This window comes from Ceratotherium simum, chromosome 20 (assembly GCF_057802395.1).
Source record: "Ceratotherium simum simum isolate JZ-2026a chromosome 20, ASM5780239v1, whole genome shotgun sequence".
Lineage (NCBI taxonomy): Eukaryota > Metazoa > Chordata > Mammalia > Perissodactyla > Rhinocerotidae > Ceratotherium > Ceratotherium simum.
This window is the reverse complement of record NC_141919.1, coordinates 50,987,779-51,015,613: the sequence shown is the minus strand read 5'-3', so window position 1 is coordinate 51,015,613 and position 27,835 is coordinate 50,987,779. Positions and strand designations below refer to the sequence as shown.

The 27,835-nt window shown below is 45.8% G+C and overlaps 2 protein-coding genes across 11 annotated transcripts in view; one reads left to right on the top strand and one right to left on the bottom strand.

Moving 5' to 3' along the window:
* The window catches only part of DNAI1 (dynein axonemal intermediate chain 1), a 58,895-nt gene extending 42,197 nt beyond the window's left edge, over positions 1-16,698 (bottom strand). The window contains exon 1 of the mRNA XM_087444237.1: positions 16,612-16,698. Coding sequence (XP_087300363.1) covers positions 16,612-16,698 — 87 coding nt within the window. The remainder of the gene's footprint in view (positions 1-16,611) is intronic.
* Positions 16,390-27,835, top strand: part of FAM219A (family with sequence similarity 219 member A) — a 51,049-nt gene continuing 39,603 nt past the window's right edge. For 2 of the 10 annotated variants that reach the window (XM_014785983.2, XM_014785982.2), the window contains exon 1: positions 16,390-16,756. In XM_014785983.2, the coding sequence (XP_014641469.1) occupies positions 16,697-16,756 (60 nt within the window). In that variant the 5' untranslated portion in view covers positions 16,390-16,696. Of the gene's footprint in view, positions 16,757-19,671; positions 22,814-27,835 lie in introns of those variants that run through there. The other 8 variants (XM_087444752.1, XM_087444750.1, XM_004428342.3 and 5 more) reach the window with 5 other exon arrangements.

The following is a 27,835-nucleotide window of genomic DNA, read 5'->3' as shown; positions in this document are numbered from 1 at the left end:
GACAATCATAGGCTTGTTACGAGGATTAAATGAGTTGATGCACATAAAGCGCATAGTGTGGCGCCTAGCCGGAGTTTACACCCAATAAATGATAGTTGACAGCATTATATTCCCATTTATAGACCCTGCTCTGCCCTCAGCCACACAGGATCCGTGTGGCTGCCTACTAGGAAACACCACCCTAGAGATGACTAGAGCCTTTAGCAGCTCATATCTCCACCCGAGAGTTCAGTGCTGAAGCATGATTATTCCTAGAAAGAGGGGCTCTTCGAAGCATGCAAATCCACAGATGCTGCATCCTCCTTCCTGGGGCCCGGGAGACATCCTTCACCATTTCAGTTGTCTTGATCCTTATTTTAAAACTCACTAACAGGTTTCCATTAAGCTAAATTGAAACTAAATACCTCACCAGCTTGCAGTTTCCGTTTCTAAAAGGGTAAAAGCTCTTAGTCCCAAAGGAACAGTAATTCACCAACAAATCTTCCTCTAGCTACGCTGACTGCATTCAAATCCCTGAATCTAGTGCAGTGTCTAAGGCACGCAGAAGGCTCTCAAAAAGTATAGTGGAAAGAGATCACAAAATTTTGAAACACTGGATGAAGGGTAACAGGCACATTATTGTGGGAGTGCCAAATGATGCAAAATTTTTATAGGGTTATTTGGCAATACCTACCAAAATTTAAAATGCAGATACCCCTCAACTCAGCAACTCCACTTTCTTGAATTTTTCCTATAAAAATATTCATACGCATGCATGAAACGTATATACAAAATTGCTCACTGCAGCATTATTTGTAATATTTTAAAAAAGTAAAAAACCTAAATATTCTTCAATAGGGGCCTAGTAAAATAAATTATTGTATAGCCATTCAATGGAATATTATGCATCTTTTTAAAAGAACGAGGTAAACTTTTATGTATTATATTGTTTTTTGCGGGTTTTTTTTTTTTTTTGGTGAGGAAGATCAGCCCTGAGCTAACATCTGTTGCCAATCTTCCTCTTTTTTCTGAGGAAAATTAGCCCTGAGCTAACATCTGCGCCCATATGCCTTGATTTTATATGTGGGATGCCGCCACAGCATGGCTTGATGCGCAGTGTGTCGGTCCATGCCCGGGATCCAAACCTGCAAACCCTGGGCCACCAAAGCAGAGTGCAAGAACTTAACTGCTGTGCCACTGGGCTGGCCCCAGTATACTGTTAAATAAAAAAGCAAGTCACAGGAATAGATGACCCATCTGCTTACTTTAAGAATATGCGTATATGTGTATTTGCATATACATACAAAATTTCTGGAAGAATATGTAGAATCTGTTGATAGTCCAGGGAATGTGACTGCGGAATTGTGGGGAAGGGGACAATACTGTTCACATTATACTCATTGTCATGGTTTTAATATTTTTAATGTGAATGTGCATTACTTTTATAATTTAAAATGCTAATTGAGAATTTTAAAAACCAACAAAGTAGAGGTAAAGAGGTTTTTCTCTCCCGTTAACTCAGTGTTAGCACAGTGCTTGGAATGCAGAAAAAGAGGATGCGAGAGCAGGCTCACGCCTCCCTGGAAGCCCAGGAGGGCAGAAGCCAGTTCTGTGGGAACCTTCCCAGGTGAGGCTGCAGAAGGCAAGGCAGGGGAGGGCTGAAAAGCTGACGCTCTGACTGAGCCTTGGCTGGATTCCTGACTCTGCCACGAAATGGTATATGTGAGACCTTGAGCAAGGTATTTAGTCTCTAATCCTCATTCTGTCATCTACAAGGCAGAGAAAAATATTAGCGGCCTCCTTAGAGTTGCTGTGAGGACAAAATGAAACGATGCATGAACAGCACCTGACTCAGAGCCTGGCATGCAGTAAGGTCTCAAGTAACAGTGGCCGTGTAGACTTGGTGGTTGGCATTATTTTATTATTCTATCATGGTCTGCCATGCATGGCAATTGAGTTCCATTCTGAAGGCATTTACTGAATAGTTGAAAAGTGTGTTGTCTGGGTCCCAGGAAGTCCTTATCAGAAAGGAGCCCAGGGCCAGCCTGGTGGTGCAAGCGGTTAGTGCGTCGGTTCGGATCCCGGGCACGCACCAACGCACCGCTTGTCGAGCCATACTGTGGTGGCGTCCCATATAAAGTGGAGGAAGATGGACACAGATGTTAGCCCAGGGCCAGTCTTCCTCAGCAAAAAGAGGAGGATTGGCAGATGTTAGCACAGGGCTGATCTTCCTCACAAAAAAAAAAAGAAGAAAGGAGCCTATAAATCTCAGGGGGTCACAGCAGAGGGATGACAATAAAAATCCCTTCCATTTATACAGCATCTTTCAGTTTACTAAACACTTTCGAGTACATTATCTCATTTGACCCTTATAACAATCTTTTGTGGACTGATGTTGAATTTTTTCAATTTTTTTTTCTGAATCTATTGAGACATCATCATATGATTTTTCTCTTTTTTTCTGTTAATGTGAAGAAATCCTTGATTGATTTTTAATGTTGAACTAACTTTGTGTTATTGAGATAAACTCCACTTGGTCTGATATATTATTCTTTTTATATATTGCTGGGACAGATTTGCTAAGATTTTGTTGGATTTGTTGCATTTATGCTTATGAGGGGTATTGGTCTGTCATTTTCTTTTCTTGTAATAGCTTTGGTTTTGATATCAGAGTTATGCTGGCATCATCAAATGAGTTGGGACTTGTTCTCTTCTCTTCTATTTTCTGAAAGACTTTGTGTAAAATTGTTGTTATTTATTCCTTACATATTTGATACAATTCATCAGTGAAACTATTTTGGGCCTAGAGTTTCTTTGTGGGAAGGTTTTAAATTATAAATTCAATTTCTTTAAATAGATATGGAGTCTTCATATTTTCCATTTCTTCTTGTGTCAATTAAGGTAAACTGTTTTCCAAGAAATTTGTCCATTCCATCTAAGTTGTTGAACTTATTGCCATAAAGTTGTTGATAATATTCCCTTATTATCCTTCTTAATGTCTGTAGGATCTGTAGTAAGATCTCACTTTTCATTGCTGATATTGGCTGTTGTGCTTTCTTTTTATCTTGATGAGCCCTGCTAAGTTTTATCGATTTTATTAATCTTTTCAAAGAACCAACTTCTAGCTTTGTTAATTTTCTCTATTGTTTTTCTCATTGTTTCTATGAAACAATAAAATAAGTGAATAAATCAATAAAATAAGTGGAATTGATGAAATAAGTCTTCTTTCTATTATATTGGATTTAATTTGCTCATCTTTTTCTTTTTTTTTTTTAAAGATTTTATTTATTTTATTTTTTCCCCCCAAAGCCCCAGTAGATAGTTGTATGTCATAGCTGCACATCCTTCTAGTTGCTGTATGTGGGACTCGGCCTCAGGATGGAGGGAGAAGTGGTGCCTCGATGCGCACCCGGGATCCGAACCCGGGCCACCAGCATTGCAGCGCGCACACTTAACCACCAAGCCACAGGGCCGGCCCGTGCTCATCTTTTTCTATTTCCTTGAGGTAGAAAATTAGAACATTGATTTTAAGTCTTTCTTCTTTTCCAAAATAGGCATTTAAAGCTGTACCTTTCCATTAAGCACAACTTGAGCAGCACCTCACAATTTGTGATGTTATATTTTCATTATTATTCAATTGAAAATATTTTCTAATTTCCCCTGTGCTTTTTTGAAAAGTGTGACTTAGAAGTGTGTTCTTTGATTTCTAAATATTTGGGGATTTTAAAGATATTGCTATTTATTTTTAATTTAATTCCACTTTGGTCGAACTATTCCTAGTATGCTGAGATCTTTCTGTCATGGATGGATGTTGAATTTGAACTGAATTAAAATCTGTAAGATTTTAATCTTTAAAAATGTATTGCGACTTATTTTATGTCCCAGTATATGGTCTATTTTTGTGAACATTCTGCAGCTTTTGGGTATAATTTTCATTCTACATTTCTTGGGGTGTAGTGTTCTATAAATGTTAATAGGTCAAGTTGGTCAACAGATCCTCTATATCTTTCAATTACTGAGAGAGGAATGTTAAAATCTTTAACTATCATTGTGTTTTTTTTGCTATTTCTCCTTTTAGCTCTGTCAGTTTTTGATTCATATATCTAGAGGTTCTATTAACAGGTGCATACATGTTTGTGATTTTATGTCTCCTCTTGAATTGACCGTTTATCATTATGAAATGTCCCTATTTATCTTTGAAAACACTCCTCATCTTTTTTTGTGTGTGTGTGTGTGGAAGATCAGCCCTGAGCTAACATCCATGTCAATCCTCCTCTTTTTGCTGAGGAAGACCGGCTCTGAGCTAACATCTATTGCCAATCCTCCTCCTTTTTTTCCCCAAAGCCCCAGTAGATAGTTGTATGTCATAGCTGCACATCCTTCTAGTTGCTGTATGTGGGACACCACCTCAGCATGGCCTCACAAGCGGTGCGTGGGTGCGCGCCTGGTATCTGAACCCAGGCCGCCAGTAGCAGAGCGCGCCCACTTAACCGCTAAGCCACGGGCCAGCCCATCCTCATCTTGAAATCTACTTAGTTCTGATAATACTATAGTCACACAGCTTCCTTATGTTTGCCATTAGAACGGTGTTTTTTTCCCATTCTTTTATTTTCAACCTTCCTATCTCTTTACATTAAACTGCATCTCTTGTAGGCAGCATATAGTTGGGTCTAGCTTTTTTTTTTTCCCTCCAGCCTGATAAACTGCATTTTAATTGAAAGTATTGGTATGGGGTTGTCTTTATCACAATGCTCTCTGTTTTCTATTTTTTTTCCATCTGCTTTTGTTCCTCTGTTCATCTTCTGCCTTCTTTTGTGTTAACTGAGTTTTTTAGTATTTCATCTTATTTTCTCTTAGCTTTTTAGCTGTGCCTTTTTTTTTTTTTTTTTTTTGCTGAGGAAGATTAGCCCTGAGCTAACGTCCATTGCCAATCCTCTTGTTTTTACTGAGGAAGATTGGCCCTGGGCTAACATCCATGCCCATGTTCCCCTACTTTATATGTGGGACATCTGCCATAGCATGGCTTGATGAGTGGTGTGTAGGTCCATGCCCAAGATCTGAACCTGCGAACCCTGGGCTACTGGAGTGGAGCATGCGATCTTAAGCACCACACCACCAGGCCAGCCCCTAGGTGTGCCTTTTTTTTTTTTTTTTTGAGGAAGATTAGCCCTGAGCTAACATCCGTTGCCAATCCTCCTCTTTTTGCTGAGGATGATCAGCCCTGGGCTAACATCCGTGCCTATCTTCCTCTACTTTATATGGGACACTGCCACAGCCTGGCTTGACAAGTGGTGCGTCAGTCCACGCCTGGGATCCAAACCCGTGAACCCCGGGCCACTGAGCGGAGTGTGCAAACTTAACCACCCCACCACTGGGCCAGCCCCTTGTTGTACCTTTTTGTACTACTATTTAAGGGTTGCTCTAAGGTTTACAACATGCATCCTAAACTTACCATAGTCTACTAAGAATAAATATCATACCACATCATATTTCACAATGTAATAACCTTACAACATCTTAATTCCATTTACCACTACCACCTCATCCTTTGCCCTGTTGTTGTCACATATTTTATTTCTATGTAGATTATAAGCCCCACCTTACAATGGTATTATTTTTTCTTTAAACAGTCATATGTCTTTTAAGAAAATTAATAGGTGGGGAAAAAGCTAGTCTTTTATCTTTAGCCACATATTAACCATTTCCAATACTTTTTGGTCCTTCCCATAGATACAGTTTCCATCAGGCATCATTTTCCTTCAGCCTAAAGAACTTCTTTTAGTACTTCTTGTAGTGAAGGTCTGCTGATACAAATTCTCTCAGCTTTAGTTTATCTGAAAATGTATTTATTTCACCCTTCTCTCTGAGGGACATTTTTTTCTGGATATAGAATTCTGGGTTGATAGTAACTTTCTTTCAATGCTTTAAATATGTCATTCCATTGTCTTCTCATCTCTGTTGTTTAAATGAGAAGTCAGCAGTAATCATATCATTATGTCGTCAAATGACAATTATGTGTCATTTTTCTCTGACTGCTTTCAAGATTTTATTTGTATCTTTGGTTGTCAGTATTTTGACCACGAGGGACCTAGGTGTGGTTTTCTCTGAATTTATCCTGCTTCAGGATCACTGAGCTTCTGATAATACTACATGTTTTCCACCAAATTTAGGAAAATTTTGATCACTATTTCTTCAAATATTTTCCCCCTTCTCTCTTTCTTTCTAGGATTCCAACCACATACATATTCTAAATATATATATGACATGTTCCCACAGGTCACTAAGGCTCTTTTTTGTTTTTTAACTTTGTTTCTCTCTGTTCTTCAGATTGGATAATTTCAATGGATCCATCTTCACATTCAGCTGTTAGGCTCATCCAATAAATTTTTTATTTCTGATATTTATTTTTCTATTGTTTCTATTTTTCTGCTTATATTCCCCATCCATTAAGTCAATGTTTTCTTTAAGTCCATAATATATTTATAACAGCTGCTTTAAAGTCATTGTCTGCTAATTCCAACATCTGGGTTATCTCACTGGTATCATCATTCTCTCCTTTGGATCTATCTCCCTGAGCCATGATCAAGAAATTATCCCCAGGCCGAGAGCAAGGATAAACATCTGACTCATGTTGGGTGTTTTCCTTCCCTCAGGAATCGCTGTCCTGAGGGAATGCCTAAAACAGCTGCCTCACACATTTTGTCCAAGAGTATAGCTATTCACAGTAGAAAGGCAAATCTAGTATGAATTGCTCCATCATGACCAGAATATAAGTCCTCTATACCAAGGTCTTTAAAAGTTATATATAAAGTGCACTGCATTTTAAAATTTATTTCAGAAATGTGCTATTTTTGTGTGTGTGTGTGTGAGGAAGATCAGCCCTGAGCTAACATCTGTGCTAATCCTCCTCTTTTTTTTTTGCTGAGGAAGATCGGCTCTGAGCTAACATCTATTGCCAATCCTCCTCCTTTTTCTCCCCAAAGCCCCAGTGAATAGTTGTATGTCATAGTTGCACATCCTTCTAGTTGCTGTATGTGGGACGCGGCCTCAGCATGGCCGGAGAAGCGGTGAAACTATGACATACAACTATTCACTGGGGCTTTGGGGGAAAAACAAATAAATAAATTTAAATAAAAAAAAATAAAATAAAAAAAACAAACCCTAAGGTAAAGTCTTTTGTGAAAGACAGAACCTTTGTAATGTAAATATCAGCCCTAAATAAATGCGTTGGGCTGGAAGAAATCTGAGGCACCTTCTTGCACAATGTATGAGAAAGAGATTTATCAGAAACAATGTAGAAGTTACTTTGGAGTAAAGCAGGTTATACCTTGTACTGGAGGAGCCAAGGAAAGACTATACCTCCTTCTAAGGGAAAGTGCCCTGCTCACAGCTTTGGCTGCTTAGAAAGTCACGGGATCTTCTCTCCCCCTGATACAGCCCAGCATGCACAGATGAGCTAGGGTCAATAAGACTCCTCTTCCAACAGTGTGAACTGGGACTACAAAGAGAACTGGTGGTTGGATGGAGATATTGATAGAGATGCTTGTGAGGTAGAGAGAGGCCAGAGTGGCCGTGATGAGCTGGAAATGTGCTAAAGTTATGAGGGAACATAAATCATGGAAAAGTTGGCTGATTGGGAAATGAAAATAGGAAATGGAATGTAGTTGTTAAGAGAAGTAGCGAAGCCATGAGAGATGGAGAAAGTAATGAGTACCTACATCCTACATCTGTTTTAGACTACAGTTTTCCAATTCCAATTCTAGGCTATCTATGTATTACACCCACTCACAAACCGCCACATATACACCTTCCCCCTTCACCCACCTCCCTTTACTTGAGATAACTTGAGTGAGCCTCTGCTCTTTGTAACTTAAAGAGCTTAACTGAAATATATGTGCCTTACAATATCGGTCTTAGCAGCATATTTTCAAGTACCATGTCTAACCAGGCAAGGGAAACAACAGAAAAAATAAACAAACGAGACTACATCAAATTAAAAAGCTCCCACACAGCAAAGGAAACCATCAACAAAACGAAAAGACAACCTAACAATTGGGAGAAGGTATTTGCAAACCATTTATCTGATAAGGGGTTAATATCCAAAATATATGAGTAACTCATACATCTCAACAACAAAAAAACTAACAATCCAATTAAAAAATGGGCAAAAGATCTGAACAGATATTTCTCCAAAGAAGATATACAGATAGCCAACAGGCACATGAAAAGATGTTCAACATCACTAATTATCAGGGAAATGCAAATCAAAACTACAATGAGATATCACCTCACACCCGTCAGAATGGCTATAATTAACAAGACAGGAAATAAGAAGTGTTGGAGAGGATGTGGAGAGAAGGGAACTCTCATACACTGCTGGTGAGAGTACAAACTGGTGCAGCCACTATGGAAAACAGTATGGAGATTCCTCAGAAAATTAAGACTAGAACTACCACACAATCCAGCTATTCCACTGATGAGTATTCTGGGTATTTATTCAAAGAACATGAAAATAAGAATGCATACAGACATATGTACCCCTATGTTCATTGCAGTGTTATTCACAACAGCCAAGACTTGGAAGCCACCTAGGTGCCCATCAAGGGACGAATGGATAAAGAAGATGTGGTATAAATACACAATGGAATACTACTCAGCCATAAAAAAAGGATGAAATAGGGCCATTTGTGACAACATGGATGGATCTTGAGGGTATTATGCTAAGCGAAATAAGTCAGAGGGAGAAAGTCAAATACCGTATGATTTCACTCATAAATAGAAGATAAAAACAACAACAAACACATAGAGACAGAGATTGGATTGGTGGTTACCAGAGCGGAAAGGGGAGGGAGGAGGGTGAAAAGGGTGATTAGGCACATGTGTGTGGTGATGGATTGTAATTAGTCTTTGAGTGGTGAAAATGATGTAGTCTACACAGAAATCAAAATATAATGATGTACATCCAAAATTTAGATAATGTTATAAACCAATGTTACTGCAATAAAAAATAAATAAATTAATTAATTAATTAAATTAAATATATCTGCCTTAGAGTTTGCCAGGATAAAGGGCAGAAGAAGTAGGAAAGACTTGGGCATTCCCAAGGCAGGGGGAACAAAACATTAAGAAAGATACAGAGGCTTGGAAATATATGTCTGTCCAGGCATCAGCAGGGTTTTTTATCCCTTTTTATTCCAATCTGTTCCAAAGCAAGATTCGAGGCTGAATGTATGACACACAGAAAAAATAAGTCAATGAGAAAACAAATGTGAGGTAACAATAAAAGTAAGAAAATAAGCTTAGGGCCGGCCCCGTGGCTTAGCAGTTAAGTGCGCGCGCTCCACTGCTGGCGGCCCGGGTTCGGATCCTAGGCGCGCACTGCTGCACCGTTTCTCTGGCCATGCTGAGGCCGTGTCCCACATACAGCAACTAGAAGGATGTGCAACTATGATGTACAACTATCTACTGGGGCTTTGGGGGAAAAATAAATAAATAAAAGCAATCATTCTTCTAAAAAAAAAAGAAAATAAGCTTAACATCAGGAGTAGGGTCCCTACATAATTAACAGAATTTGGCGGCTTTGGCTAGGACAAAGGAAGCATGAGTTGCTTCTTCTGCAGGCCCAGAAAGAAAAGTTAGTATTCTTTCTTTTCTTAGAGTATTGCAGTACATACCTTTCCATCATTCATTTATCTACTCATCAACTAATTCACTCAGTCATTATTCATTCATCCAGTATTTATTAAGAATCTACTATGTACCAGATCCTAGGATGACAGCTAAAGAAGAACCAAGGTTGAGTTGGTCCCACCCCAAGGGTTCTCAAATCTAGAAGTGAGATAAACGGAGCACATCAACACACCACACAAACCAGAATCCAGGAGTAGGACAAAGTGTTGTGAGACACAAGGCAGTGAAACCAAAGTTTGATCAACAGCTGTGTCCTTTGCTTGTTCCCTCCATACAACTCTGTCTCAGGGATTGAGAGGATTGAACACTCCATACAAATTCCTAACTGGCAGAAAACAATTTCGTGTCGCTTGCTCACAGCTGGAGCCAGAGAATCAAAATTACTCTTTAGCATCAGCTTGCAGGCTGCAAAGCCCAGGGATAAGCACAAGAGCCCTCTGCCATTATTATTCAAGTACCTGGCATGTCCTGAGTACTAACGATGTGCTAGGCTCCACAGTAAACAGGGGAGGAGACCAAGTTCTGGCCTCAAATGCTCACAGCTGTTTTGTAATCTGATAATTGTGCATGACTAACCTCAGACCATAACTCTGAAAATAGCATGACTGTAATCATAACAAAATGGGACAGCCATTGGCAAAATTTGTTTTCTAGTTATCACTTCCAGAAGGAATTCCATAACACTGCTAGGGGAAGAGAAGGGAAAACTCTCTCAACTTCCTGCCACTAAACCTTTAAATTATCATCATCTGCATCCATCCCTTCCTCCTTTCTCCTCTCCTGTTACAAAGTGTTCCACCTCCTCTCCACAACTGATCCACTCCCACCTCCTCAGAGACTTGGCGCTCATCATTATTTTATCTGTCTCCAGCTTCAACTTCTTCTATCTATGCCAGGGTCCCTCCTCTCAGCATTTAATATATCCAAGTCTTACTTTCATTTCTTAAAAAAATCTTTGTCTGTATGGTCTTTACTGGCTTCTTAGCTCAATTCAGTCTGGCTTTTACCTCTGAAAGTTTTCTTTCCAAGGTCCCCACTGACTTCCTAATTACTAAATCTAATGGCTATGTCTAGTTCTTATCTTCACTGACCCTTTAGCAGCATGTGGCATGGCCGACCACATACTCTATAAACACCATAAACTGACTATACACCACTCTTCCTTTGGCTTCTGGGACATTATTCTTCCTTGCCGTCTTCTAACCTCTCTGGTCATTCTTTCTTATCCTACATTTTGGACCTCTTCTTCTTCTGTCCAAACCTTAAATCATGGTGTTCCTCCGAGAAGTCTTCCCCGATTCCTCCAGAATCCATGTTAGGATCTCCTAACACACACTTCCATAGCACCCTCTGCTACTTCCCCAACCACATTCCATCATTCATTTAAATCACTCATTGAGAGCTTCTGACGTGATGGCCACTGTGTTAGGGGCTGAGAATACAGATGCGAGCAAAAACACTCACAGGCCCTGGTCTCAAGGAGCTCACAGTCTAGTGGGAGAGACATACAATAATCAAATAATTACACAAACAAGTGAATAATTATACACTGTGATATATGCTATGGAAGAAAGGATCAAGAGCAATCATACATAGAGGAATCTCAACCCTATCGTCATTAACAGGGCAGGAGGCACTGGGGCAGGTTGTGGGGATTGATGTTTGAGCTGAAATCTTAGGAGTGAGTACATGTGTGAGGGAGGGTGTGAAGAGTGCTCCAGAAAGAGGGGACAGTACGTAGAACCGCAGCACAGTAGTTCTAAGTTCTGAAGGGGAAGAGTGGTACAAGTGAAGGCTTACTTACAAGTGAAGGCCAAGCAGGCCTCGGCTTAGGTGTTTAGGCTCCTGAAGGGTTATCCAAAATCTGGTCCCTATCCTAAGAGCAATGGGAAGTCACTGAAAAGTTCTGAGTGAGGGATGACAAATCAGATTGACAGTTTGAAAAGATCACTTGATGCAGCGTAGAGAGTGGATAGGAAGGGGCATGAGTAGATGAGGGGAAAACCAGTTACAAGGCTTTTATAGCACTCTGAAAGTGAAAGATGACTGTTGGCTGGGCTAGGCGGGTGACAGTGGTTTGATTCGAGAAAAAAGTGGTTTGATTCGAGAGATAATTAGGAGGTAAAGGGGCAAAGGATCATATCCACGGCTTGAGGAAAATAAGAAGTGTAAGGATGACACTGAGGAGAAGGGTCACAAAAGTGAGCATATCTTACTTTGGACATAGAGAAACACGTCAATTTCCTTTAGATTCTGCTCCCCTCCTCCTATCCTTTCTTCCCAGGCCCAGTCGCCAGGCTCAAAATCTCTGAATCATCAGACTCTCTTCCTGGCTATGCACCACTTGCCCCTACCCTAGTCACCCCACACCAAGATAAATATTTCTAAAAGTATTGTCCCAGAGGGGCCTCTGGACAGACCACAAAATGATCCGAAAACACAAGTCTTTTCTTTGGCTCTTACAGGCAAATGATGTAAAATCCCAGACTTTGATTTTTTTTTTTATAGTAACCAACTGAGTTATAAAGGAATACTAAAATTTGTTAGTCATAAACTAAAATTAGCTTTTAACTGGAGTTCACAGAAGACTCTAATTCAGTTCTCTACTAAGAAGCCTGGCTGCCAGGCAATGTTTGGGAAAGCTGCAAAGCTCCTCCTGCATACATACACATGCAGCCAGTTGGAATTCTCGCAATTTTCAGGAAGGACGGTTTGTTATTAGGGCGTTACCAGTGATGTTTTGAGCTGGTCATGGTTTATGGTGCCTGACATTCATGCATTTTAATTACAAATTATGACTCATGGAGCTCCATCATGATCAGTTTAATATGCCATGGGTTATTTGATTAACCCTGTGGGGTAGGGCGATACGCCTCTCTGACCTTATTTCCCATCACTTTCCCCATCCCTTCCTTGCTGATCCAGAACACGTGTAGCAGCAGCTCCCATCTCAGGGACTTTACACTTGCTATGCCCTCTGTCTGGAATGCTTCCCCTCCAGATATCACATAGTTAACTCTTTCATTTCCCTCAGGTCTTTCTCAAATGCCACCTCTGCGAGGCCTTCCCTGACTACCCTATTTAAATCACAATCTTCTGGTTCCCTGACTGTCATAGTCCACTGCCCGGCTTTATTTTTCTCCTTGACAGCTATCAACATCTGATAATCTATATATTTTACTCATTTGTTTATTGACAATTTACCTCCAACTAAAAGATAAGCTCCTGAGACCAGGGGTTTATGTTTTGTTTGTTGCTATATCACCAATACATGGCCCATAGTAGGTGCTCAATAAATAATTGTTGAATGAGAATGAATATTTACATCATCAGAATTTTTGACCTCTTAATGTCCAACACCCAGCTCCTAAGGCTGGGTACGTGTAGTTCACATTTGCATCACTCACAGCCCTACTGCCAAAGCAGATACAGACATGAACCCGGAAAACATGCTTCTACAGAGACATCTCCCCATTATCACTCCCCACTAGTCTCCCCATCCCAGGGTCACCTCTTCCTACCCTTCAAACACACTCAGATCAAAATCTCCAAAGAACAGCTCAAGGCATTCAGAATTCATATTCAACTCACTTTCTCAAAATTTAATATATTCCAGGCATTGTGCTAGGTTCAGGGGAATCAACAATGAATGAGACAGACATGATCCTTGCCATCCCAGAGTTTACAGTCTAGTGGGGATATCATCCTATCGCACCTCCAGGAAGGGGACTTACTCTCTTGTAGGAGAATATGACAGCCAAGCTGAGACCTGCTGTATGAACAGGAGATGAAGGAGAGCTTTGGGGCAGGGTGGCATGGAGCAGGCGGCAGCAGATAGAAAAGACTGTACCAGGCAGGCAGAGGAAATAGCAGTTTCAAAGGCCTGGAGGAGAAAGAGAGTGTAGATGTCATTTTCCAGGAAGTGAGGGCAGTTGAGTGTGTTGTGACTGTGGAATCTTCACAGAGCAATGGTGAGACCTGCAGTAGGGTGGGTAGCAAAGGCTAGACCTTGCAAGGTCTTGGAGGCCATACAAAGCAACTTAGACATTTGAGACTTTATCCTGAGAGCAAAAGGGAGCCACTGAAAGGTCTGATGAGTGGAGTGACATGAACAATGGAGTTTAAACTCTTCTCTGTCTCCTAACAAACCCAACCCTGACCTGCCCTCCCTGCCGCAGGCATCCAAGTTGTAGCTGCCTCTTCCCTAAAGCTTTTCTGCTGCTTGAAACTGCGTATCTCTCTCTCTCTCAGCCCCAGGAATCCCATCCTCCCTTATCTGTGTATGCCTGTGTTCTGTCTCCCGCAATAGACTGAGTTCCCCAAGGACAGGAACAACTTCTCAAACCTCTCTAGGTCGTCCCACACCCAGCTCACCACTGACCCAGAGTGGGCTTCACTGAGACAAGAGAGTGATGAATACAACCTAGCACAACCCGGCCTTTTCTCACACCCCACACACCAATATTTACACTGTACTAAAACAACCGTTCCCTCCAGGGGGTAGGGCTGAAGTGTGCAGGGCCAGCTGACCCAGGTTTCTCTGCTTCCCGTCTGCTGTCATCTCTCTCTGCTCTCAGTGTAATTAGCCTCCAATGTCTCCCCTAATGGGCTGGAGAAACGGATCCCCAAGCTTGTTCAAACTGCAAGTGCTAGAAAAGACAAAACTAATTTGTAGTGACAGAAAACACACCAGTGGTTACCTGGGGCTGGGGGTTGGGGAGAACTGACTGGGACGAGGCACAAGGGAAATTTTGGGGGTGAGAAAGTGTCCTGTACCTTGATTGTGGTTCACAAGTGTATAAATTTGTCAAAACTTGTCAACATGTACAACAAAAATGGTCCATTTCCCAGGGCTGGCCCCGTGGCATAGCAGTTAAGTGCGGGCGCTCCGCTGCTGGTGGCCCGGGGTTCGGCTCCCGGGCGCGCACCAATGCACCGCTTGTCAGGCCATGCTGTGGTGGCGTCCCATATAAAGTGGAGGAAGATGGGCACAGATGCTAGCCCAGGGCCAGTCTTCCTCAGCAAAAAGAGGAGGATTGGCATGGATGTTAGCTTAGGGCTGATCTTCCTCACAAAAAAAAACGGTCCATTTCATTGTATGTAAAGCAGATCTCAGTAATGCTGAATTTAAAATAAACTGCACGTAAATAAAGAATCAGTAGGCCCAAGCACAGTACCTGAGCTTCAAAAACACAGTTCAACGCTGACATAAAACTAGGGCATGGCCATACGGGAATAGCAGCCTCCCCATGGTGACAGAGATCTAAGAAAGATGGGTCCACCTGCCAAGGAAGGCCAGGGGAGAGAAGCAAAGGACCAAAGGCTGATCTGGAGCAGGCCAGACCAAAATATGTAAAGTCAAGCAGCATGGACACAGATTTGCACTCCACACCTCAACCTCAAAATACCTAGGCCTGAGTGAGGGAAATTTAGAATAAATAAATATAAATCCTGCCTCACAGAGCCAGAAACTGCATATTAGTCCCAGAGTGATAATTCATAGAGGGTCTGGAAAAAGTGATTTGTGAAGGACCGAGTGGCTTCACCACAGAGGGCTTCTTGAGAAGCTGGGCCTTGCCTCACCTTCCAGGGTGATGCTGGTAGGAAAGCAGAACTCTGTGCTGGGTGGGTCAGGGGTTTCCTGTGAGAAGGAATGACATCTGGCCAGGTGGCAACAAGGACACATGTTCACATGGCTGAATGAGTCACAGGAGTGGACCAGGGGCTCACAGGGAAGAGAGACATATGCGGCTCCAAAAATAATGGGGGGCCAGTGTTTGGGGTGTGCACTGTGTGAAGGGGGGTCAGGAATGGGAAACAGGTCTCTCTCCTCTTCCTCTTATCTGACCCTGTCTCCTCCCAAGTTTCCCAGCACAGAAAATCCAAACCAAACTCCTGCACATAATGTCTTTGAGACAAGAATGTGAGGGCAAGGAGGAAGGGTGGGGGTGGGGGTGGGGGTAAAGGAGGACAGGCTGGTCAGGATGGGTCTGCGGACCGAGTGGAGTGAGGAAGAGGAGTGTGCAGAGTGTGGGAGAGGAGGCTAGGATCAGTGGTAGAGAGTAGGACAGGGTCAGAGGTGAGTGGGAACACAGGCCAGGGGTCACAGAGAGAGGTTAGGGGTCAACAGGAAAAGGAAGATGAAGGATCAGTAGGAGAGGTGTGATCAGTGGTCACTGGCGGCGAAGGTCAGAGGTCATCGGGAGAGGGCAGGTCGGGTTGTGTGTTACCTGCCTACGAGGCGGCTGTTTTGGGGGCATCTTCGAAGAAGCAGGAAGCACCTCAACACTTGGAGCGCCTACAAAACGCTCCCTCGCCTAAGGACAAGAAGTTTATCCGTCCCCTGGATCACGCACAGAAAATCCGGATTCTTTTTCACTTCAATTTCCAGTCGCAGGGGTTCTTTGGGGACAGTCGTCGTTGTGGGTCCCCGCGCCCTTGCAGGATGGAATCGGCTCCACCCTGACGCGGTTACCCAGCAACCAACCGGCAGCCAAGGCGCAGGCGCCTCTGACACCTCCCCCCGGCCCGAGGGGGAGGCGGGGCTGGGCGCGCGGGGACCGCCCGCTCCGCTAAGCCCCGCCCCTCAGGGGGTAACGGGACCCGCGGCCTCGCCTTCGGAACCCCTGAATGTGGGCGGGGCGGGCCGCCCAGGCACCGCCTCCTCATGAATAATGCAGCATCCAGGCGGTGTCCCGGACCCGGAAGTGGAGTTGCCGAGTCACCGCAGTGGCTGAGCTGCTGACAGGAGGCGGCGGCGGAGGAGGAGGCGAGGCAAGACCTGCGGCTCCGCCGGGCCACAGCCGCGGTAGCGCTAGGCAAGCCCACGAAGCCACGCCGGCCTCAGCCGCCAGCGAACCTCCCGCCCCGCGCCCCCTCCACCGTCTGCCCGGCCGCCTGCCCGCCCGACGCGTCCGGGGCGGCCTAGTCTGCACCACCCACCGGCTCCTGGGGCCGCCGCCCCGCGCGGTCCATCGGCGTCCCTGGCCGCGCCCGCCCCGGGCCCGCTCGCCCGCCCGCCGGCACCATGATGGAGGAGATCGACCGGTTCCAGGTGCCCACCGCGCACTCGGAGATGCAGCCGCTGGTGAGGGGGCGGGCGGCGGGCAGGCCAAGGCCGGGAGGGGGCGCTGCCTGAGGGGGAGGGAGGGAATCAGGCCTTGGGCACTGTGCGGAGGGGCGCCTTCGGATGGGGCAAAGAGAGCCAGGAAAACGCATCACCGGGAGAGGGGGACTTGCAGGACGAGAAAACCGTGGGAGAATACGCGGGGTGACAGCAAAGCGGCCTGTAAGGGCGGAGGGCACCGTCAGCGGATGGAGGCCAAGCGGGCTACGGGGAGCGCCGTCGGACGGAACCGAGCGGGCCACAATGGTGCACACCGCTAGTGGAGGCCCCTAGCTGGGAAAGGAAGGGAACTGTCATGAGGCACCGCGGGCGGCAGGCCCCGGGGGCTGGGGTGAGAGGTGGGGAGGCGTTTAACTGTAGAGGCCTGTGATGCTCAGGGCGGGGGAGGGGGCCAGGGAGCAGTCAGGCTAAGAAAGACTGGGAATAGGCTTGGAAAGGAGGAGGGGCCTGCCCGCCAGTGCGCTGGGTATGGGTGGGAACCCGGATCCGGGGCCAAGGGCCGGTGGGGGCAGAGGGTCGGTGCAGGGCCCTGGAATTCCATTCTTCTCCGGAGGACAGCGCAGGCAGTCTAGGCTGCGGGGAGGAGAGAGCGCGGCGGCGAGATGGAGAATCAGGGTCGCGGATGAGAGAGCCTGGGAACCGACAGGAGAGGGGGCGGGGCCGCGCTGGAGCCGCCCGTGCCCACCCGTTCGGGCGAGCCCCCAGCATCCTAGGCCTACGTGCTCGCAGTCCTTGCTGGGCGCCGATCCTGCCGCCTGTCCGCGGTCCCGGAGTCAGGGAGGAATGATGTCATCGCTGCCGGCGCGGAGGGGATGGAAGGGGGAGGGCGACGCGAGCGCACGGAGGCCAGGCCTAGGGGAGATCAGGCCCGTTGGCCACCACTTCGGGTGGCTACCTGACTGGTCTCTCCGCCCCGCAGCGAGGTGAGAGACGCCAAGGCCTAGCCAGCTGGTATAGGGAGAGGGGGAAGGGAAGGAGTGCCCCGGCTCTGTTCGCTTTTCCTTCTCATTTCCCCTTGGGGCCTGAGGAAGAGCTGGAAGGAGGCAGGGTGGGCCACGAACCTGAAGGTGTGGATGCCCTATTCTCTGAGGTCTGCTGGAGAGGAGCAGAGCTCTCCAAGTTCTGAAGAGCTGGAGCTCCCTGAGCCTCCTCTGTCTGTGTTAGGTGAGGAGGTAAGGAACAGGTCCTACCCTTGGGCCCCCAGGCCTCTGGCTAACAGATGTGCTTTGTGGCTTCCTGAGCAAGTAAGCTGCCTACTACAGCAGCCAAGACAGACCTTGGCAGGGACCCATGACCGACTCTAAGCCACACCTTTTGGGGGATGGTAGAGAGAATTCTTAGAGGGTACCTAGCAGGAGATAAGTAGCTTTTTCCTAGAACTTAGACAGTTCTAGAAGCCAAAACAGAGAAGCTTTACAAAAGTGTACAATATTAAACTGGGGAGAGAGATGGTGCTGGACTTTTTTCCTAGTCTGATGCCATCACTGGATTATTTGGGAGCCAGATAATCCTGGTGAGAAGCCTGTCCTGTAAGGGCCCACCCCGTGGTTTAGCGGTTAAGTGCGCGTGCTCCACTGCTGGCGGCCTGGGTTCAGATCCCAGACGAGCACCGACGCACCGCTTCTCCAGCCATGCTGAGGCCGTGTCCCACATACAGCAACTAGAAGGATGTGCAGCTATGACATACAACTATCTACTGGGGCTTTGGGGGAAAAATAAATAAATAAATAAATAAAATCATTAAAAAAAAAAAAAAAAAAGAAGTCTGGCCTGTAAACTTGAAGAACTTTGGACTGGATTAAGAGAACTTTCCTTTCTAGATTATCTTTCCAGCCAACCTGGCTTGTCAAACTAGATTGACCTCCCAGTTCTAAGCATCTAATTAAGAACCAAAAGTGAGCATGGATAAGGGATGAGGAGGAGGAGGTCCAAGTGAGTCAGGAGAAGAAAGCAATGAGTTGGTTCTTGCCTCCCATCTGGGGTTCCTAAGAAGGGAGGCAATAGCTGTCAAGGGAAGGGGAGGAAGGAATGGGTCACCAGGCTCTCTCAGTTGTCCTTGGTGCCTCTGTTATTGCCTGAAGTACTCAAGGATGGTTTGAGTGAGCAGTGGCCCCAGAAGACTGCTGAGCTGCTTCTGGTCTGTGTGGCTCTGAAGTAGAAGTGCTGATGGCAAGGAGGCACTTAGAAAAGTTGTGGCTGCCTTCAGACCCTTTCTTTGAAGGCTAAAGGAGCCCTTCTCTGCAAGAGGATCCTTCATTGAGGTCGAATGAGAGCCTTATGGAAGTAACAATACAGTCATCCTTCATTTGGGGGTCATAGACATTGCCCTGCAGGTCTCTGCCTCTTGACCCTTGTTCCCAGGCTGAAGTCTAGAGGATCCCCAGAACTCTTTAAATGCTCTGTGTATTATTGAAATCAGCAGAATCTTGTGTGGAGCTTCCCCAAGAGCCTTCATTTCAGGGCATAAGGAATGAATATGGCATACTGCAGAAGAAAAGGGCAAAGGGGGTCTTTAGGGGTGTTTGAGTAGACCATAAAAACTAGGGTCTTAGGCTTGGACTCATCTGTGACCTATTTCAATTTTTTCCATTATTTACTGAGACCTCTAGGAAGTCTCTCCTCTTCTCTGGACTGTTTTCCCACTTATGAAATGAAGACAAACTATCTCTTTAAAGTTTAAACAATAGCCCCTCACTCTCTCTTCCAAAGAATATCATAGAGACCTGATATCATTGATCCATCAGATTTTTTTTTTTCCCTAAAGCCCCAGTAGATAGTTGTATGTCATAGTTGCACATCCTTCTAGTTGCTGTGTGTGGGACACGGCCTCAGCATGGCCGGACAAGCAGTGCATCGGTGCGCGCCCGGGATCCAAACCCCGGCCGCCAGTAGCAGAGCACGCGCACTTAACCGCTAAGCCACAGCGCCGGCCCTGATCCATCAGACTTATTCACCAGATATTTACTGAGCATCTGCTCTGTTCCAGATACTATACTAGGTGTTGGGGACACAGTGGTTAGCAACACAGACACCAATAATAGCCCAGCCCTCCTGGAGCTCACAGTTCAGCAGAAGTTTATTGTTCTTGCTGACTCCCTCTGTGTGAGCCCCTCCGAGGGGCAGCGTGGAGGCTGTCTCCTTAAGCCCTAAGGGAAACAAGGCAATGCTGATGTCAGATCATTGTCCCTTTCTGGACCAAGCTGTACTGATGGAGGCTGTCACATGGCTCCATCATCAAATAACCCTCCCCCACCCATAGACATGGGAAGAATCCTGAGGCCATTCCTTACCTGGAAAGATGAGCTCTAGGGGGAGAGCATCTTTATTTTTTTATTATTTACTTGAAAGAGAAACTCAAGCTTGAAAAGAAGGCCTAGGGGAGTAGCAGGAGCTGGGAGAGAAGGCACAGCCAGCAGATCTGGGTGTTTCCAAGGTGCTAATTTAAGCATTAGTTCTCAGCTAGTGGGAGGAAGAGGAAGAAGTCCCTGCCCTGTTGTTGCTGCTGCTGTTGCCACAGCTGCATGGAGCCTCCTGTCTGGGGTGGGAGTTTGCCTGAAGGGAGTGGCCTCCCTCTTTTCCCCATCACACCAATTATTTAATTGGCCTGGCTGCATCTCAGCAGCTGAACCAGGCTTGGGCCCATCCCTGAGAGCTCCCCAGTGTCTCTTCCTGTCTCCTTAGGAAAGGAATGAGAGCTCCTCTTGGAGACCTAGTCCCTGGGCTCCACTCCTGCTGTGGCAATCTAGACAATCCTGAGTGTTTCTAAAGACAGATTTTCCCAAAGAAACTGCCAGGGATAGGCACACCTTGTGTGTCAGTTCTGTGTCCAAGCCATACATCTCACTGACCTAGGGAAGCTCCCAGCTGTCCAAGGCTCTCTGCTGAGCAATTGGGTTGAATTTGGGCTATTGTTTGTGTGAGCAGCGGGAGAGGCTCTCTGGCCCTATTGTCTGTCTGCTGGGCTGGCTGGTGCAGCCTCACAGTCTTATGTCTTCTCTTCGGCTGCAATTGCGGATGAAGAGATTTGTTGCAAAAAAACAAATGGAGCTTTTAAGCACTTAATTGTGCCAGGCAACACCCTGCCTCTTATGTTGTCAGAGATCAAAGAGACAAATATGGCACCAAATGGGGTCTCTGTAAGCTTGAGAGAAATGCTAGTCTGGCATCCCTGAAACCCAGGTTGTCTATTAACTCATTTGTTTAGTTCATGAGCATATGCTCAGTTCAAGGTACTTTAAGGATAGAGACAAGTGAGATCTCTCCACTGGGTGGCCAGGAGAAGCATGGGTGCAAACAGCTACAGGAAGATTTTAGATACGTATCAGGAAAGAGTGGAGATCAATGGCAGGTGTTCCTGAGAAAGAGTGACACCTCCCTTGGGAGAAGACGAGGAATGCTGACATTCTGACCCTTTGACCATGTGAGCTTGGAAAAGAGTTTCAGATTCCTTCTTCCTCCTGACACTCAGGGATGGGAATGGTGAGGACATTAACCCAGTGAGTGGGCCACAGCATCTGAAAGTGGCAGAGAGAACATTGTAAAGATAGCAAGAAGCCACTATGGAATATTGACCTACATGTATTCTGTGGTCTGGGAGCCTTAAGTTGCCTCCTTGTAGTCAGAAGACTTTTCAATATAAGGGTGGATTCTCCGAGTGGGTCATGTGGCTCATGACCCAGTAGTATTTCTCAGTTTCCAGCAAGAGGCACACCCTTCTGTCTGTTCCTGTATTGCAAAGTGAAGATCACCGGGTTTTCTCAGGCCTCCAGCTCCTCCATTACTACTCATCTCCTCAGTTAACAAACACTCAGAACTAACTTTCTGCTAGATGTCTTGCTGGGCTCGATAACACAGAACCTTGCTCCAGGGATATGCACAGTCAAGACTAAGGCACTAAAGGGTAATGGGCACTGCAAGAAGTAAGAACCAGGTCCTGCAGGGCCAAAGGAAGACAGGAAGGGCTCTCATCAAGTGGTCAGGGAAGGCTTCACAGAGGAGACACTATGAACTGAATCTTAGAAGAGGACTAGAAGCTTGGCAGACTGATAAGATGAGGAGAGGGCAAGAGTTCCAGGCAAAAGTCGTGGAGGAAGAAACGAAAGGGTGCATTTGAATGAATGAAGGGTTGTAATTTCAGGAATAACATGATCAAATTTGAGTTTAGGACTATCACTCCAGTAGTGGATGAGAGACTGGAGAAGGTGAGATTGGAGACTGGAAAACTAATATGGAGGTGGGTGCAATAATAATCCAGGCAAGAGATGGTGAAGGCCTGCACTAAAGCAGAAAGAGAGGAGGGGCATATATGCAGATGTTAATCAAGTGGAAGTGGCAGGATGTGCTACCCGTCTGGAGGTGGAGTGGAGAGGTAGGGAGTCAAGGATGACTACCAGGTTTCTGGCGTGGATTCTGGATGACAAGAGGCACCGTCACTACCCCAGGAAATTCAGAGGCCTGTGTGCCTTCTGGCTTCAGGGACTACTTATATGGGAGAAGGCTGCTGTTTTCCTTTGCTGTGCTGCTGAACCTCCATTCTTGGGGTCATGGGGCACCCAGGAGTCGTGGAAAACCAAAGAGCAGGGTGACATTGGCCCCACAGGCTCAAAAAGGACACCGAGAAATGTGCTCACCTGCCAGTGAATACTTTCCCCTGCAACCTGCTTTGATGAATGCAAGCGGATTGGCAGCAGCAAGGAGCCACAGTGGGTTGTTGTTGGGGTTTTTTTTTCCAGCAGCACTTTGATGAAGGAAAAATAAAATCCTTCGTTGGCTGAGTGAGTGTTTTATGTTGCAGTTTCTGGCCTGGCCTTTTAGCATCATTCTAGCCCAACCTATGGTTTTCTGACTGATTGGCTGAGCTGGGCCCTTTCACTGATTTCTTCTAGAATGGATGTGTGATTTACTGCCTCACCTGCAAGAGTCAGAATGGAAAAGGACACATACCTCCCTTCTCTGAGACCAGCCTGGAAAGCTGCACTGGGGAAGAAGCAGCGCCCAGGCTGCTGTCTTCCAGGCAAGGTGTGCCAAGGGAGCAGGCTTCTGGGGTGAGACCACTCAGAGGGGACTTGGCTTCTTAAAGGCCCAAGCCACGGTAGCTGGGAGTCAGGCTGAGTAATTTCCAGCCCTCAGCCACCAGCTGCCCTTGACCGACCATAGCCCAGAGTGAACAGAAATGGAAAACAGAGCCTTCTTCACTCGAACTTGATTAGCCTCAGGGACCCTCACCCCTCCTTGAAAGGGCAGATGGAGCCTTGTGTCTGGAAAGGGGACATAGGAGACTCAGCTTCCTGGCTTAGCTGCTTCATGCCTCCCAGCAGACCCTGGGAGAACTGGGGGCAGGAAGGGAAGAATCTGGCTAACAGCAGATACCCAGAGGTGCTGGAAGGAAGCCAGAGGCGTGGCTCAGCAGGCTCTCACGTCATTGTTTCCTAAGGAGACTGGTAGGAATCTGGCCATCTGGGTGGGAGAAAGGAAGGAAGCAAGGAGGCAGAGCTGGGACCAGCTCTGGATCTGGCTCTACTCTGGAGTTCAGAAAGTAGCCCATGACCCAAAGGCCTCCCTGTGGGGCAACCAGGGAACTCTGGGCTGTAGGGAGGGACTCTGGAGTGGGGAATTCATCTAGGAAGGAGGCCCAGGGGATCTGGCCTGGGGGATGGGTAGACAGGGACCAGTAAGGAGTTCCCCCTAGACTTTACTTTCTTAGGAGCCAGTTCAAGCAAACATGTACTCGCATTTGCTGTTGCTGTTGTTATTCAGAGACATCAAATTGAGGATCAGATGGTTGTGTTTCTTGAGGGTCAATTTTAAGTTTCTGTGGTGATGATGATGTGAGTGTGTGCACAAGTAAGAGGGACTAACAGCATGAAGTGTGCTTTCTGAGTGACCATTCTAGCCCTGAAGGGTGCACATATGACAAGAGGCCACGCCCCGGCAGAAAAGAGCCCAGCTACTGTGGTCCCTGGCCTGGTTTTGCCTGTTTTTGCCACCAGACTCTTGCCTGTCATAACCAGCGTCCGCCCCATCTTATCTTTCTAGAACAATACCTGAAGGAGTACTTTAAGGTTTATTAAATTAATTGCACCCAAACCATAGAATGAGAACCATATATATTTTACTGTGTAGTTAACTTAAATGTAATTATGTACAAGCTATAAATGATTTATACTTCCCACATTAATTTACAATTTTATCCTTTTTTTTATTAAAGATTTTATTTCTTTATCCCCCCCCCCCAAGCCCCAGTAGATAGTTGTATGTCATAGCTGCACATCCTTCTAGTTGCTGTATGTGGGACGCGGCCTCAGCATGGCCCGAGAAGCGGTGCGTCGGTGCGCGCCCGGGATCCGAACCCGGGCCACCAGCAGCAGAGCGCGCGCACTTAACCACTAAGCCACGGGGCCGGCCCACAATTTTATCCTTATAAAGGAATTGGTGAAGCCCTCAGCCAAGCATGCTTAGACCAGCATTTCCTATAGTGTATTCTTAGGAATATTGGTCCTTTGAGATACTCTGTGGGGGGAGAAAAAAGGATCTATAGATTCCTTGGGGAAACACTACCCACTCTATCCCATCAGTGGTATTAGCATTGAGAAGTCCTGCAGTAAAGAAACCTTCCAGCCTTGTTTAACCCAGTGTTTCCCAAGCTTGAGTAACTATGGAACCTTTTTCATGTTACATCTATCAACATCTCACAGAACCAATGTGTTTCATGGAATGCTCTTTGGGAAACTCTGGCTTGGAAGTTAGTCTTTCTCTGATCCAGTCTGGTTTATACTCTTCCCAGTGCTTTGGAGCCTCTTTTATAACCCACACTGTTTTCCCCCATGCTGGCTCCGGTGGGATGTTGCTGCTTTGTGTCAGGTTCTGAACTTGTTACCCTGTTAGGAAGTTCTTAGCAAACTTTGGTCAAGTGCAGAAGTGAATACTAAGTTTTTCTCATGACATTGCTAAGGGGGTTTTACTTCCCTTCCAGTCCCTCTACTAAATACTGGTTTGGTGAAACCAGCATTTTCACCGTTAACTTTTTCTTGACCGCTTCATTGAGATGTAATCCATAGACTTTACTTTTAGTCCTAGTGTGGCTGCCGCATGGCTCAGTTCTCTTTCTTCTTTTCACCTGTGGGCTGGGCTCTGCCCCTTTGTGTTCTGCTAGGCAGGAGAGAATATAAAGATTATAGTCCAAATCTCTCATCTGGAAGAATCCCATCTCAATTGGGATTTAAGCTGAAAAACTGATTTCCTGATTAGGGTGCCTCAGTACTTCCTCTGCAGTACCATTAAATGTCCCCACTGGTCACAGCAGCTCAAGGGGCATTCCTGTGTAATCATTTTACACCCCCGACTCCCTGGGCTACATAAAGGAGGGGTGATAAACAGGTTTCACTCCTTATGCTAGTGCCCGTTGATCAGCAGTGGCTGCCTGGAACGTGTGTTAAGGTGACTTCTGAGGCAGAGTCCTGGTTCAGTGAGAAAGAGTGACATGGTTGATTTTCCACGTCTGCCATGGTCTTCAGCAGGGGAGACATCAGTTCTACTGCTCTTCTTGCCATCCCGGCAGCCTGAATCCTCTAGTTATCCTAGGCAAAGAACATAGGAAAGGCAGACTCTTGGAGATGTCAACCAGCTCAGCAATCTGTTTCACCGAGACTGTTTAAGAGATGAAGGGAGAGGGCCGGCCCCGTGGCTTAGCGGTTAAGTGCGTGCACTCCGCTGCTGGCGGCCCGGGTTCGGATCCCGGGCGCGCACCAACGCACCGCTTCTCCGGCCATGCTGAGGCCGCGTCCCACATACAGCAACTAGAAGGATGTGCAACTATGACATACAACCATCTACTGGGGCTTTGGGGGGAAAAAATAAAATAAATAAAATAATTAAAAAAAATAAAAAGAGATGAAGGGAGAAAACTGATCTTCCCACCCTGATCTTCAGCACGGGTTTTTGAAGTATTGACTTGATACAAAGTTAATGATCCTTTGGAAATAAATAGGCCAGGTGAGAGGGAGTAACCTTGACTCTGCTGAGCAGATAAAAGGGGAAAAGAGGCAGATTCGGGAAGAGATCTCATAAATATCACATAAGTGGTTGGCCACGCTTAAGATGAAACTATAAGCCCTTGACCAAAGAAGCAAGAAGAAGGAGTAGGCTATGAGAAGAGACCCTTAAGCCAGCAGTTACTGGAGAGGAAAGGCCCCCCAATGGGCTATACAGCCTTAGCACTCTTTTTCCCAAGCTAAACAGGCCTTGTTTCTTCCTTCTACCATTTTCCCGGATACTGGTTTCCAAATCCCCAGTCATCCTGGCTGCTCTAGTGGATACTTTTGAGTTTCTCACCCGTGGAACTAGCCACAGACCTCTCCATGTGATCTACCAGCACAGATTACTGCGGGGCTGCCACCATCCATAATATTGATATTGTACTTCTATTATTGTCAGTTGAGCTTTCGCGATCATGTTTAAAGCTGTACCTATTGTTGTACTGCACTCAGGACACATCTGAAACAGGGTAGCCCTCTGCCTTAGCAGTGTAAAATCAAGGCAAGAACCTGGAATCACATCCTGATCTAGGCTGGCTGCTAACACAGGTAAGGGCCCACTGGAGCTAGTGAGGTGGTAGCTTCATACTTACTGGAAACTATACCGTGTGTGTGGTGTAATGTGTAATGTGCCTCTTATTCTCAGAGAGGTAACTGGCTGAATTCAGCAATGTGGAATTTAAATAGGAATCTAGGTGAGGCTGTGTGATTGGACAGGCTAGGGTAGACCTTCAGAGAGAGCTAGTGCTTATGTGGGCAGAAAGCTTACTGTAAGTCTACTATAAGACATAGCCACCAGAAAAGCTAATGTGCTGTTGGGCTGCATTAATAGAAGTATGGAGTTCAGGTCCTAGGAGGTGATAGTCCTATTCTGCACTGGTCAGTGCTATCTGATGTCCTGCATTCTATGCTGCTATTATCATTCAAGAGAGGGTGTGACTGGAATGAGGAAAGGAGTCAAAACCATGTCATGCGAGAACAGTTGGAAGAACTGAGGCTGTTCAGCCTGTAAAAGAAAGCAGTCTCAGGGAAAGCATTTTAAAGTTTTCAAATGCCTAAAGCACTGGAATTAAGAAAGGAAAGACAGTTAGACTTCATATTACCTGTGGCTTCACAGGGAGAAACCAGGGCCATTGGGCAAGAACGTGAGCATGCTTCTACCTCTGGACTCCATTGCCTCCTCTTCCCTGTGGTAGCAGTTCTTAAACTGGGCCAGAGGCCAGGGCACCTGGAAGACATGTTGCTCTTTGCCAAATGCAAAAGTAGGAGCTAGGAACAACATTGCAGCAATGAACATGGCTCTGTTATGTGTGTGCAATGCAAATATGTCCAAAAAAAGCCACTGTGGAGCTTGTTATGAGCAACACTTCCCTAGTCTTCTGATATGTGTTTGCTAATCTTTCCCATCTTTCAAGTCCTGTCACAAAAATGCCACCTTCTTCATGCATCCTTTTCTTTCCTTCAGTAGGGTATGAACTCTCCATTCTACCTGTCCTGTGGCCTGAATCCATTGTCTTTGTGTGAAGTTTATGGGTGCAGTTGTCTTATCCTTATCTTAAATTCCTTTTTAAGATAGATGAAAAGAGGTTTCCAAAGCACCTGAACCACCTTGTGAAGTAGATTGGGAAAATTGCTTTTGCCCATTTTACAGATATATCCAGAAAGGTAAATGGGCTTGGCCAGTACCCAGCTAGAGGTTGGCATGGCCCAGACTAGAACCCAGGTATCCTGACTCCCAGGCCCATGATATTTCCTTCACAATTTGGGACCTAATTAAGTTCTTCTGCATCAACTTAAACTTCTCCACTGGCTTTAGAGGCATCTACACTAGACTTTTGCCCCTCCCAGCTGGCCATACTTTCTACTATTCATGCCAAATTTCTTTCTAGTACGTCCAGCCAGGCCCTTCACCTCCTCTCGTCTATTGACATCCTGAGGCCTCCTCTCCTCTTAAGAATTCTCTCCCGTCTCTTTCTCTGCTTATTCCATTCCTACCCATTCTTTAGAA